Source organism: Danio aesculapii, chromosome 7, assembly GCF_903798145.1.
Source record: "Danio aesculapii chromosome 7, fDanAes4.1, whole genome shotgun sequence".
Taxonomy (NCBI): Eukaryota; Metazoa; Chordata; class Actinopteri; order Cypriniformes; family Danionidae; genus Danio; species Danio aesculapii.
Window position 1 is genome coordinate 69,212,792 of NC_079441.1, and position 15,041 is coordinate 69,227,832.

General features: G+C 34.2%; 1 protein-coding gene across 1 annotated transcript in view; it reads right to left on the minus strand.

Moving 5' to 3' along the window:
* The window catches only part of LOC130232484 (adhesion G protein-coupled receptor A3), a 79,965-nt gene that overhangs the window by 48,950 nt on the left and 15,974 nt on the right, over positions 1-15,041 (minus strand). Inside the window, exons 2-3 of the mRNA XM_056462422.1 lie at positions 9,412-9,483; positions 62-133 (exon numbers count right to left, since the gene is read on the minus strand). Of these exons, the coding sequence (XP_056318397.1) occupies positions 62-133; positions 9,412-9,483 (144 nt within the window). The remainder of the gene's footprint in view (positions 1-61; positions 134-9,411; positions 9,484-15,041) is intronic.

A 15,041-nucleotide genomic window follows, 5' to 3' on the forward strand; every position in this document is an offset into this window, starting at 1 on the left:
CCCAAACTTTTGACTGGTAGTGTGTGTAACAACCCTACAAGCAAGACAGAAAAATACTCACAATCTTTTGAGGGAGAAAAGTCCATAAAAGGCTCCTGGCTCAATATGTGTGATTATGTTGTTCTTTATGTCCCTGGAACAGAGAAAAAATATATATATTTTAGACGGTGAACACAATCAAACACTTCAAATAAAAAGGCCTTGGGTTAATTTCAAACACAAGCTAAACTGCGCCAACCCAACCCCATAATAACAGGTTATTCAAAACTCAGAAAACACGCCGGTGGGGAAAAACACGCAACTCTTTTGATGCTTTGACAAGCTGAAGCGAAGGGCACCCCATAATAAATCTCTCATTTCGCAGTGTAACATAACATGCGGATTGGAGCTTCTTCAAGCGCTGTAATTCAATTTAGGCAATTCAATAATATCCTGATGTACATTGTATTATACATCAATTACAAAAAACTGCTGTACCGTAATCTAAGAGTGACCACTGGAAAACGGCTGCAGCAGAAGTCCAATGCATATTTTGGGACCACCACTGGTGACTAAATGTGCAAAAAAAATCCCAGAATGCAACATAAGAGAAAGGGCGGATGAGTTGAAAGGCTACCTGAGCCCACACCTGCCCTAGTCAGCTCGTCCTGATCAAAACAGGATCCTGACTAATCGCAAGCCGCTTTTGATGTTGAGCTGCTTGTGGTTTGAGGGTGGAATTGAGGATCACAAAACAGGGTAAAATAGAGAGAGAAGGTGAGTGAGGTGATGCCAATAGCCAGGTTATCAATCTAACGTGAAGCAACACTTCAAAATTTCACAAAAAAAAAAAAAAAAAAAAAAAAAAAAAAAAAAATTAGGTACTTTTCTATTAAGTTGTTAGAGTGGCTGAAAAAGCAAGGAAGGAAGGAAGGACAGAAAGAAGGAAGGAAGGAAAGAAGGATGGAAAGAAGGTAGGTAGGATGAAAAGAAAGAAGGGAAAAACGAAGGAAGAATGGACGGAAAGAAAGAAAAAGAAGGATGGGAAGTAGGAAGGAATGAAGACAGAAATAAACAAAAAGGGTGGAAAGTTTGCAAAAAAGAAAGTAAAGTAGAAAGGACAGCAAGGAAGGAAAGACAGAAAACAAGAAAAAAGGAAAGAAAGACTGACTGAAAGAAGGAAGGTAGGACGGAAAGAAAGAAGGGCGGAAGGAAAGAAGACAAAAATAAACAAAAAGGTGAAAAGTTTGAAAAAAAGGGAAGGAAAAAAAGAAGGAAGGAAGGAAGGATAAAAGGAAGACATACACAAATTAGGCCCTTTTCCATTAAGATGCTAGAGTAGATGAAGAAGGAAGGAAAAAAGGAAGGTAGGTAGAAAGGAAAGAAGGAGGGACAGAAAGAAGGAAGGAAGAAAAGAAAAATAGGAAGCAATGGTGGAAAGAAAAATGTAAAGTAGCAAGGAACGAAAGAAAGAAAGAAAGAAAGAAAGAAAGAAAGAGAAGGAACGAAAGAACGAAAGAAAGAAAGAAAAGGAACAAAAGAAAGGAAAGCAAGAAAGATAGAAAGAAAGAGAAAGAACGAAAGGAAAGAAAAAAAGAAGAAAGAAAGAAAGAAAGAAAGAAAGAAGGAACGAAAGAAAGGAAAGCAAGAAAGAAAGAAAGAAAGAGAAGGAACGAAAGAAAGGAAAGCCTGAAAGAAAGAAGAAAGAGAAGGAACGAAAGAAAGGAAAGCCAGAAAGAAAGAAAGAACTAAAGAAAGGAAAGCAAGAAAGAAAGAAGGAACTAAAGAAAGGAAAGCAAGAAAGAAAGAGAAGGAACGAAAGCAAGAAAGAAAGAAAGAAAGAAAGAAAGAAAAGAAAGAAAGAAAAATATGGAGAGAAAGAAAAAAAATGGAAGGAAGGACAGATGGAAAGGAAGGAAGGAAGCAAATAAGGTCCTTTTCCATTAAGTTGTTAGAGTGGCTAAAGAAGGAAGGAGTTGAAGAAAGAAAGAAAGAAAGAAAGAAAGAAAGAAAGAAAGAAAGAAAGAAAGAAAATTGCTTTTCCATTAAGTTGTTAGAGGGGCTGACTGTATTATTGGTAACCTAGCAACCAACAGTAAAAAAGGCTAGGCACAATAGACGCATCTGATTGGGCACATGGCTGTAATGTTTGCTACGACAGAGTTTATTATTGCATGAGAAACAATGATGGAAGTGCCAAATTAAAAAAATAAAAATCCCTTTATTTAGCAAAAACGCTTTTACTCTGGAGGTGAATTTGAATTTGGCTTTTTTCACTGGTAGTGAGAAAGTACATGAATAGCACATGCGAAAGCCTCTTCTCTCTGTGAGAAATATTTGTAGAAAGAAAGAGCTGGTGGAGCTGTAGGTCACAGTGGGCAGATCTCTGGAGTGGAAAGACAAACACACGTCTCTGTAGCTCTGCGCATAAACTTTGCACAAGAGTAGGGGGACTGAGGGGGAAAAGGGGGAAAACGGCACATTCAATGATCTCAGTGCTCTTCAGAATCTTCAAGACAGACCATCAAAAGTGACAATTTCATAACTTGTGTGTTGTCAAATTTTGGTATTAATTTTCTGGCACATGGCCATTCCCAAGCCTGTCATAATAACCACAATAACAATTACATGAGCTTAATATTTTTTGCTTGTCTCATAATTTTTATGTAAAAACATTTGCTCTGATTGCATATTCACAAATAACAATAAAGCCATTTTACAAGCACACTTACATTCTATATTACTGCTGTCAAAGTCTTTCGACATTTACTTTTTAATTACTAAATTACAGAATCTAAATAACCTTAATGTTATTATGCAATTGCAATGCTGCTGTGTAATCATTATAATTGGTGGCATAAACTGGTCTTAAACCGACGATAACATCACTTATCGCATTAACTTCCATGACATTATATCGGACAACAAAGTATTTATCATGACAGTCCTTGCCTGAAGCTATATTTCAGAATTAAAGAAATAAATCAAGAAGCATAAAAGCAGCTAGTCACTGGAAGTCATGTGAGTTCAGTGTAATGAACATCTGAAATCTGAAGTTCTGTCAAGCTAAAGTGAAGATAAATTAGGGGTGCACAATATATTGCAAAATTATCTTTATTACGATAATACTGTATGCAATATAGATATTGCGGACATGTTTTATGAATTATTTTATGCACTTGTTGTTTATCTAAATTTGACCAATCAGACGGGGCCTTATTATCTTTATCCCCACTTCCCCAGTCGTTGCTGTTTATGAGGCACCATGGACAAAAGTCAAGCAAATGCAGAGAGACAATGCGCGCGAGGTAGACTGATTGTGTGCGCGAGAGAGACTGATTGCGATTGAGGTTGACAGAGTGTGCGCACGAGTGTGGCCGAGTGTTGAAGCGCAAGAGAGAGACTGAGGGCTCTATTTTAACGATCTAAAAGGGCTGGACGATATGGCAAAAATTTATATTACTAAATATTTCTTAATTTCAGTCGATACGGTATAATTCCGATATCGATATAGATAATATTAAAAAGCCAGGAAAAAACTGCCAAGAAAGCACACAATGGATGTCTGTACCCACAAACTGAATTTGCAAAATCTATAATACCTCCAGGCTTTTACTACTTTTTTAAAAAATAAAAACTGCAAAAAAAAAAATCATGTTCACTTTTTATTTGTATTTAGCAAGAAATGTGAAATAAACTATCAATTAAATAAAACGATTATTTTAATATAATATATAGAGATAGTTCGTTAGGTTTTTTTCTTTGTATATGCTGAATATCTAACAATCGAAATAATACTAAAATCTTACAATTATGACATCCAGATCATAAAAAAAACAAAAAAAAAAAAAGATTTATAATTACAATAAAAAAAAAAATAAATAAAATAAATAAAAAACATTATAGGCTACATTTGTATTTGCAATAGAAAAGAGTTGTTTGAGTATATTCATAATTCTGGTTGCTTTTCATCTTGAACGCCCTTTAAGGGTTCCATCTGTCTATTTATATTTGTGTATGTAATTACCCAATTAAATTATTGTCCAGCCCTACGATCTAGGCGCAAAGTCTAAAGCGAAAAATAAGCTCTGCGCCGCAGCGCATGGTCTAACAGGGTTGAGCTTATTCTTTTAATGAGCTATAGGTGTTTTGGAGCATAATGTGCATTAAACCACTCAGAGTCTCATCTTCTATTCCCTTAAAGAGTCAGTTGTGTCGAGCCATGGCGCATTTGCAATTAACATGGCGTAAGTGGAAAAAGTGGAAAAACTGAAGACTTCACTAGTGAGAAAACACTAACACTGCAGCGCAAGGATAAAGAACGAGCCTCCTCCAATCAGCCTTTCGTGCATTAGGAAACAGTGTTGGACGCACTTCACTGAAGACATCCATTAGCCTACATAATTATTTTAGTTTAAGCGCAAAGATTTGTTTCAAAACTATTTCTAAACTCAGTTCTAATTTCCAGCAAACAAATAAATTAACAATAATAATGTGTGGTCAAAAAACTGAGTTATATCCAATTACTCGTCCTATTCTTATGCTCCATATGGTCTAAAACCTGACAGGTGGATAAATCTAAGCTTGTTTTATTAAAACAAATATAAATATGCATATAATAAATAATACTGCTAATAATAATAATAATATTATCCAAATACAAATAGTCACGAATAAACTGAAAAAGCCCCCTGAGATGAAGGCATGAAGGCATTGGTTTTTATATTTATGTAGAAAACTATTTAAAAAATATTACAATCCTTTAATTGTTTTTCATTCGTAAATATATTTGCGTATTGCTGTACATCCTGCATGTTTTAAGCAATGTGTACGCGTTCAATGCGCACAACTAAAGTGCTCTGCACTGAACTTTAGACCTGCTTTCAGCTGGTCTATTGCGAAGTCTATTTTAGTTCCTCAAAATAGCAACGCACCAACAATGCGCCTTAACACGCCTCTTTTTTAGACCGACACACCCATGAGTCCACAAAGCAGCACAAATGGATTAGCTATTTATACATGGCGCAAAGCGGGAAAATTACTGTTGCGCTGGTCTGAAAATAGAAACACATTTTTCCCAACACGTCTTGCGCCTTATTGCACCGGGTGTTTGATAGGGCCCTGAGTGTCCGTAAGACAGAGACCAAGAGGCTATCAACGTTACTATTATTAATACTACTATGTTATACTACTACGTTTATAATACTACTACGCGGATTCAGTCTCTCTCGCACACGCGCGCACATTCAGTCTACCTCGCGCGTGCACACACTCTGTCTACCTCGCGCGCACTCAGTCATGTCATCATCCAACTATGCATTTGTTTGTTGTAAATACACACCCTCTAGAGGCCAAAATAGCACACTGCTTTTAAAAGTCCAGCAAAGTGCTTTGAAATGTGCATTTCTATTCGATGTTTGACGTAATCTCAACTGAGAAAGAGATTTGATGAGAAACTAAAGTATGAGGTGATGTAAAAAAAATAATAACTGTTGATCGAAAGGCAGAAGAGACAAACTGTAAGGTTTATTTCTTCTAAACGCGAATTTCGTAGCACACTAGATTATAGATATCTTTGAAACTAACAGACTGAATCTAATATCTAAAAAATTTACTTCACGGGACTTTTAGCTATATCAGGCGTGCGAACGAAAAGTATTTCACCAATTCTTCAAGAATGCACAAATACACACCAACACAGAGACAAAGAGTCACAGTGCATAGAATATAAAGTGTGAATCAGACTGCTGACATCTCTGGCTTCAACTCGATTCATTAGAATGACAAAAGCAGCGCTCTGCTCTGCGCTGAAGGGATCGTGGTATGAGAGAGAGCACGAAAACAGAAAAGCCAGAGAAGGCACACAGGGAGCAGCACTGGAAGGTAACTGTGCCATCCGCTGAAAAGCCCAGACGCAGAAAAACCCGTCAAGAGACTGCAAGATAAATTCCTCAGGCTTTCAAAGTGTGTGAAGATCAAAGATGTTTACACTTCCAATGTGTTATAAAGACAAGGGTTTAGCTTATTATTCCCTCAACTGTATCGTTTTCCCCAACATAAGAAGAGTGAAGAATTCTCTGGCATTATACACAGAATTATGCACAGATTGAGTCTTTGCAACTGGCTGAAACGCTCAAGTTGTTAGCTTTCAGTTACTTGTACATTACTCAAGACGACAAGCTCTACTGGCTGCTGGAACGCAGGGTTCAGCTACAATCACAACTGTTACCCACATCAATTTCTTTTGCATTCAAGCAAAACGCAAGCTGAGCGTCTATTTGTTTCTTTGTTGGCTGAGATGATTCCCAGATCACATGGAGGCGAGTATTCCAGTATTTCACAGTAATTTTTTCACAGTATTTCCTAGAATATTTTTTCCCCTGGAGCAAGTCTTATTTGTTTTATTTCAGCAAGAATAAAAGCAGTTTTTAATTTTTTAAAACCATTTTAAGGTCAATATTATTAGCCCTCTTAAGCAATATTTACTTTCGATTGTTAACAGAATAAACCATTGTTACACAAGGACTTGACTAATTTACCCTAACATGCCCGGTTAACCCAATTAATCTAGTTAAGCATTTAAATTGCACTTTTAGCTGAATACTAGTATCTTGAAAAATATGTTTAGAAATGTATATATATAATAATTTCTCACAAAAGCAATTATGTGCATAAGGAAAGCACAAAATAATGTGCTACTTCATTGTTTTCCGATTCAAACCCACTGGTGCATCTTAAAAGAATTCGCAAACAAATCAATGCATTCAATAAAACCTTCTACAACAAGCGTATTGTATCAGTCCTTTTATTCAGCAGCTCTCTGAAAGAAACAGGTTATGTGATATGTCGTGAACGCATCTATCGGTAGTGGCTGTTGAGTGAAAAATCTAGGTCATGTATAGTCAAGAAAGCAGTACAGAGGAAAGTGCACATATAAATGGCACCGCTAAATTTGGCATTTCAATGTACAGCCTCTAAATTTAGCCTTGAGGTCCAGCGCTTGACCAGCACTGCTTCGGTGAGTGACAACGAGTCCCTAATGGAAGTAGAGCGGTAAACCGATGCCCGGACCAGACAATTGCGCTCTCCTAAGGCAACAGCTATAATTAACTTTCACTTGACCAGCCCCCTTAGCATGAGCTCCTGCAACACCGAAATCAGGCTCTCTTTTCTGAGTGAAAACATTAGTACATTGTCCACTTCAGAATAATTTGGAATCATCACCGACACATCCCATGAGACGAGACTGGGACGAGATTTTTAGACGTTGAAGAAATTCTTAATAATAAATAAAAAACAAATAAAAAAAACAAAAAGAAAATAAAAATAATAATAAAATAAAAAAATAAAATAATAATAATATAAAAAAATAAAATAAAATAAAAATAAACAAAATAAAAATAAATGAATAAAATAAAAAATAAAAAAATAAATAAAAAAATAAATAAAAAAATAAATAAACAAATATATATATATATATATATATATATATATATATATATATATATATATATATATATATAAACAATTTTTAAAATAATTTTTTTAAATAATTAAACAAATAAAAAAACTAAAAAAATAAAATAAAAATAATAATAATAATATAAAAAACTAAAATAAAATAAATAAATAAATAAATATATAAACATTTTTTTAAATAATTAATTATAAATATACTGTTAAAATTAAATATAAAATTATTAAATTTAAATTCAATTTATAATTAAACAAAGTAAAATTATGTTATATTTAATTTAATTTTAAATACATTTATTAAATTTTATTTAAAATTAAATAAAAAAATGTAAATATAAAAACAATATTTATATATAAAAATATTTAGGAGAAAAAAAATGGATGTGTACTAAAATGTATTTTGAAATCAACTCGTACTTTGAAATTGAAACTTCTATTTTAATAAATTATCCGCATTATTTGCCATTGTGTTCACGTGCTCAACAGAAATGACTGTGATTGGCCGTGAAGGTCATCGGTTCACCGAACTCACCGCTGTTTACTGAGTGTAACCACGGATACAGGGACACTGGAGCATTTTAAAGCCACGATTCATCAGCAGAACGCTCGTATGTTAGCTTATACACAAACCAGCTGATTGACGCGACTTTGAAACGCTCCAGTGTCCCACAGTCATTTCTGCTGAGCACGTGAACACAGCGGCAAATCATCGCTGTTTAAGAGCGTGCTCGACAGCGCTCAAATGTTAGCGGAAAATTTACGTTCTTAAAATTTCGGTAACGAATTCCAGTATTGTGACAACCCTATTATATTGTTCAACAGCACATGTTCTATCAGTGGCAGATCTATGGCTTTTTGACTATTAAATGATCAAACCCATACTACATTTCTGAGTGAGCAGGAAAGCGAGCCAGTGTAAAGCCAGTATGAATCCCTTATTTTAGTGCACTTTAAACACATCCCTTAATGATCAAGTGTTCGGTCAGCAGGCCGAGAGTATGTGGTTTTTTGTGACTGTAAGAATGCATTTGACCACATGAGAGTTTTCACAACAAAAGCAACCCGATCAAATACCAAATAACACATCCAACTACCTCTGGAAGGGTTTAAAAGTGGATGAGGTCAAAATGTCTTAGACTAGTTTAACACTATTTAGTGATGTCTACTTGTGATAGTCAACAATGCATCTTAAGACATGTATAAACAGTGGCGTAAAGTAACACAGTATAAATACTCAAATTAATGTAATTGAGTAGGTTTTCTCAGGAATTGAGTACATTTTTAGTGCTGTATTGGTACTTTAACTCCACTATTTTCCTTCAACCTCCAGCCACTATTTTTTCTTGTCTATGGGGATTGGCTGAGTAGAAAAATCATGTGATTCCCGTCCAATCAAATCACACCTAGAAATTAAATCGTACTGAACAACCTCAAGACCTGGCTGCTGCATTATTAATACCACTGCATTATTAATAAGCATTAAAAGTATCCGAGAAGATGCCCAAAATCTTTACGTGCAATGATTCATAGACTGTTTAGACTGCATGTCAATGATGAGAAGATGAAGAATGCCTACTGCATGATGACTGAAAATGCCAAACGTTCTTAATCAATAACTAAATGCACTACAGACTAGTGTTGTCACGATACTGGAATTTGATACCAATCGGTACAATCGGTAATCTTTCGTTTCTCGTTAACATCCGCAGGTCATGTATGTTCCAAACCGTGGGTTGTGATCCGTATGAATCACCAATCAACCGTGATCCATTACACCCCTAATTCAAATGAATCCAGTGACTTCTTTTTCTTGCAATTTTACCAAGATCCATCATGCTCTAATAAGAAAGTGACTTGTGGAGTTCTCAGACAAAACTGAAAGGAAATATTTATAAATGTCTATAATCACATCTAGAACAAATAAACGGAGAGAAAAGCAACACGGTTTGAACTTACAGTCGTTCCAGTGATGATAAACCAACAAAAGAGCCATTCAGAAGTTCCTGGATTTTATTGTTGCTCAAAATCCTGCGGAGAAAACAAAAAACAGATTGGTTTTTAAGAATCAGGGGACGACAGGCAAACAAAACCTGAACTTCAAGAGCAAATATGATCTACTGTTGTTGATGAGAAGAAAAAAAAAATTCCAATCAATTTGACAATTTAGCAGTTCGCTCCAGACGAAACACGACAGAAATTTAAATTTCAGGCATTCAGAAGCACAGAATATGCACTCACTCACGAAGTGGTAAGGTTTATAATCTAATTAATACATATTAAACCTCTTTAACATTATTAAATGTAGATGCTGAATCACTCATATGTGTTTAGTTCTAAAGTTTAGTTCAAATGGTTTATTTTATGTTCAAGACCTAAAAAGTGGTGAACTATCTGCTGCTGCTTTCAGTATACGGCAATAAATGTCATGTAAAATGCCATTCAAACTCACATTATTAGCATTTAACACTGAGTAAAGCACATGAGGTGTACCTGAGGTGATTATTGTCAGTTTTCTGTTGTTCACCTGTGAGAAATAGAAACCGTTTCTACTATATCAATTCGAGGTGTTAGTTAGGACAAAACTCCTTTTAATATGGAAAATATTCCTCCTATTGGGTGTTGTTGCTTTCATTTAGAACACGATTTAAATTACTTGCTCCTGTCCTCAATCTGGCAACATGCGCTTGCATTTGTTTTGATCCAGGAGTGCAATACCTAATTTAACCACTGGGTGTCAAACTTACATACTGCAGCTTTAAGCAATTTTTTTTTTACTTTCTACATTACAAAACATCATTATACAATGATTTGCCTAATTAACCTAGTTAACTTACTTAAATTGCACTTTAATCTGAATATGAGCATCTTGAAAAACATCTTGTCAAATATTATGTACTGTCATCATGGCAAAGACAAAAGAAATCAGTTATTAGAAAATAGCTATTAAAGTTATACGTTTAGAAGTATGTTGAAAAAAGTATGTTGTTTTTTATTAAGATTATTTTATTATTATTATTATTATTTTAATCTATTTATTTTTCTCTTTATAATTTTATTATGTAAATTTGTTCCTATGTAGATTGCAAAAAAAAAAAAAAAAAAACCTTTGTCATTGAATACCTGTAATGTACTGTACTTTACTTTTTTGTCAAAAACACAATAAAAAAAAGTACTATGTTGAAAAAAATCTTCTCTCCATTAAATATACAGGGGGCCTGACAATTCTGACTTCAACTGTAGGCTTAGGTGAAAATCTTAGCTAAATGACAAACCACTAATCACAGAAATTGCATAGATTGTGTAAAATAAACGAAACAGAGTGAATGAAACAGAAAAAAAAAAAACGGATGCATCCTTGCTTTAATTTTCCACATAGATGACGGCCAGTTGGCTGACATGTCTATCAGTAAAGTGGAGCTCTGCTGGCACTCAGCAGAAAATTTGTTTTGCTATAAACTGTAGCAGCTAAGCACAGTTTCCGCCGGCTTACAAGAAAACAGTTGCAACAAGTAAATAATAAGTACATTTTAACTTGATTTATTGGAAAACATCACATGACCGCAAACTAAAACTTGAAAAGCTTGTATGTGACATGCTAGCATATAATTTCATGGTAATGCTTTTACATACAGTTGAAGTCAGAATAACGAATATAAGTAATTAATAATATAAAATTTATTTATATTTATTTATATTTAATAATATACAATTTAATTACGTTTTACCATTAGAGGCTGGCTATATTCACTCACTGTTGCCACACAACTGTGTTTAAACAAGGGCTGCACGATATTGGATAAAAACTGACATTGCAATGTTTTGTTTTTCTGGTTGAACAAGTATTGAATACATCTTGTTATTTCCTGTGAATAATATTTCTAAAAGGAGCTGTTGACATGGAATGCAACCAGATTTTGGTAAAAACCCAAACAATACAAACATAAAAATAAAACAAAACAATAAAATAATATATGAAAAATGAGTTGTGAAACAAGGAGAAAGTGCTGAACTACTGAAACGTATTTAATACTTCTTAAAAAAAAAAAAAAGCCTTTTTTGGTGATGACAGCTTACAGACGCATCTTATATGGAAATTGAAGTCACATGCATTGCTCAGGTGTGAGTTTATCACAGACTTCAACAGAGTGTCAAAATCTTGATGGTTCTGTGGGTCTCGTCTATCAAATCTGAGCTTTATTTTGTATTCTCTATTGGATTTGAGTCGGGTGATTGGCTGGGCCATTCTACAGCTTTATTTTCTTTCTCTGAAAGCCTTTGAGAGTCTCCTTGGCTGTGTATTGGGTCGCTGTCTCGCTGAAATCTCCACCCTGGTTTCATCTTCATCCTCCTGCTAATGTAGATGTTGGACTGAAGCTGCTGATATTAATTTACACTGATGAAGGGCAGACGGTTGCTGAAGAACTACTGAGAGATTTCAGCTGCTGTCTGGGCTTTCACTGCCTTTCTACACCTACCTTTCTTCATGTGTTAAATACTTTTTCCCTGTGTCATTCCATTCTAATACACATAATTTCATTTGTAAACTAATTAGATTTGTTTTCTTTGCACATATGTATTTCTTTGGTAGCTATCAACATCTGGTGAACAGCAGCAGCACCTTTAGAAATATGTTTTCTGAGAAAAATGGTGACGTTTTCGATACTTATTTTTGCTGCTGTATGTTAAATCAACTGTAAAATAACACTGTATTGTGTTCATTGTATAAACAAATAAAATTAATCTTTGTTACAGCTATAAACTTTAGAATTTCTTGGTTTAAATTCGCTTATATATCTTAGTCATGGGTCTTAAAAATACATCCAAATAAAAATCTTTCACTCTGTCGGCGCCAGTGGTGTAGTGGTTAGTGCGTCGACAAATGCACTCCGGTGCTCACGGCGACCCGAGTTCGATTATGCCTCGCGATCCTATGTCGATCCTTCCCCTCTCTCTACTCCCCACACTTTCCTGTCAAGATTCTCTACTGTCCTGTCTAATAAAAAGGTGAAACCCCCAAAAAATAAAAAATAAAATAATCTTTCACTCTATTAGGATTAAACTGTAATTCCTGGTTATTATTATCCCAACTCAACATTGCAGATCCTGTTATGTGGCTATTGGAGATTAGCACATTGCGATATCGATGCTGAAAAGATATATTGTGCAGCCCTAGTTTAAACCCCTTATTAAAAGCTATTTTTTGCATTATTGTTGCCCTTAAAACAGGTTTGTCAAATTAAAAAAAGCAAACATCCTACACCGAACGCACTGCTGAATCACGCTTGTTTGTATTTTCCAGAGTCAAAAGACTGGAGGAAACATCTTGCACACGTCTCCTCCATTTTGTGTAATTCAGCAGTAAACAGTGATGTTCATTCCAGAGGATTCACCACAACGGTTTGTGGTTGTCTGTTTTAGGGACTGTCGTATAGCGGATGCGGTCGCAACCCCTTATCCACAGGTCCCAGCCAAACTGTTATTATTATGGGCTGCCGAGGGGTGACTTTATTACAAGCTTGGCCTACTGCGACAGCCTACATATTTTTCTGGCTTCCAGAACACAAACATCCCCATCCGCTTCTCACTTGAACAGATTGCTGGATTTTTAGACTCCAGATGCGCGAAGCATTAAGGAAGAGGTACATCAAGTGTCTCGTAGCACTTAGAGGACATATTTGCATGAAATAAAAGTCAAGAAATCAAAACGAATATGATTTATGCTCTTAATAAATATTCCTTATCGTGTTAGATGCATTGCATGTACTTCCAAGAAATAAATTAATCACTGTAATCAGTTTCTACACTCCTGAAAACAACTTTTTGATGTCAAAGCAATTCACTTGAAAATAAATAAATGAATGAATGAATGAATAATTAATTAATTAATTAATTAATAATAATAATAACAACAATAATAAAAATAATAAAATGCTTTCCTTATAGGATGTCTTTTTTTCTAGTCTACATATCGAAAAACACTTAAATGATTCCTGTGACGCTCCAGAGACAGACGCGTCTTCGCTGAGGCCAGCTTCCAGCCTCCGCCACTGAGACTGCAGCTCTACACAAGACGTTTGGCCAGCGGAGAAATTAAAATGGTCGTGCCCAACTGAGCCTGGTTTCTCTCAAGGTTTTTTTTTCTTCACTTCCGCCATTAGTGAAGTTTTTTTTCCCTCTCCGCTGTCGCCACTGGCTTGCATGGTTTGGGATCTGTAGAGCTGCGCATCGTTGGATTTTCTCTTCAGTGTTTGGACTCTCAGTAGTGATTATTAAACCACACTGAACTGAGCTCAACTGAACTGAACTTAAACACTACAAACTGAACTACACTGTTCCTATTTACTATGACCTTTTATGTTAAGCTGCTTTGACACAATCTACATTGTATAAGCGCTACACAAATAAAGGTGAATTGAATTGAATTGAATTAAATCAAAATGCAGTTTCTATAAGCAAGCTTGTTTGATTGTTTATTTATTGTCACATTAGACACTTAAGGCTATTTCATGGCAAGATTAATATAAAAACAATTAGATAACTTCATAATTTAATAAGAAATTGTATTAAGTAAACTGTAAAAGTATTAATAATAATAATAATGAATATTTTGATAAAATAAATAATAATAAAATAAAAAAACAATAATTATTAAACATTTATAAATAGTCACGACAACATATGTCTTTACATTAAATAAATTTATAAAGTTCATCAGGTTTCAACTTACTTTTCAAGGTAAACAAATTTTATTATTTTTTTATTATAGCGTAATCACCCCAGGGGTTGCAAATTTTATTTATATATATATATATATATATATATATATATATATATATATATATATATATATATATATATATATATATATATATATATAAAATCCCCCACTTTAGGAACCACTGTTTACAAGAAAGTGCATGACTGTTTTATTAAAAAAATATTTGTTTTCACTTTATTTTGATGGTCCCTAATTTACATTGCATCTACCTGGCAACTAACTGTCATTTGATTATATGTAGACTGTTAGGTGAGGGTTAGTGTAAGTTGACATGTACTTGTAAAGTTTCTTATAGTCAGTTAAATGTCTGTTGAAGGAGTATCAACAGATATTAAGCAGACACTCTAGTAATACTCAAATGAGAATTAATAGGCATGTAGTTGCAATGCAATGGTTAGTCAACAAAATGTGCAATATGGATCATCTTTATAAAGTGTCACCAAATATTATATATATATATATATATATATATATATATAGACACAGACTTATTAGCCCCCCTTTGAATTTATTTGTCTTTTTTTAATATCCCCCTAATGATGTTTAACAGAGGAAATTTTCACAGTATGTCTGATAATATTTTTTTTCTGTAGAAAGTCTTATTAGTTTTATTTCAGCTAGAAAGTTTTTAATTTTTTAAAACCCATTTTAAGGTCAAAATTATTAGCCCCTTTAAGCTATATTTTCTTTAATAGTCTACGGAACAAACCATCATTATACAATAACTTGCTAGTTAACCTATTTAACCTAGTGCAGCCCTTAAATGTCACTTTAAGCTGTATAGAAGTGTCTTGAAGAATATCTAGTC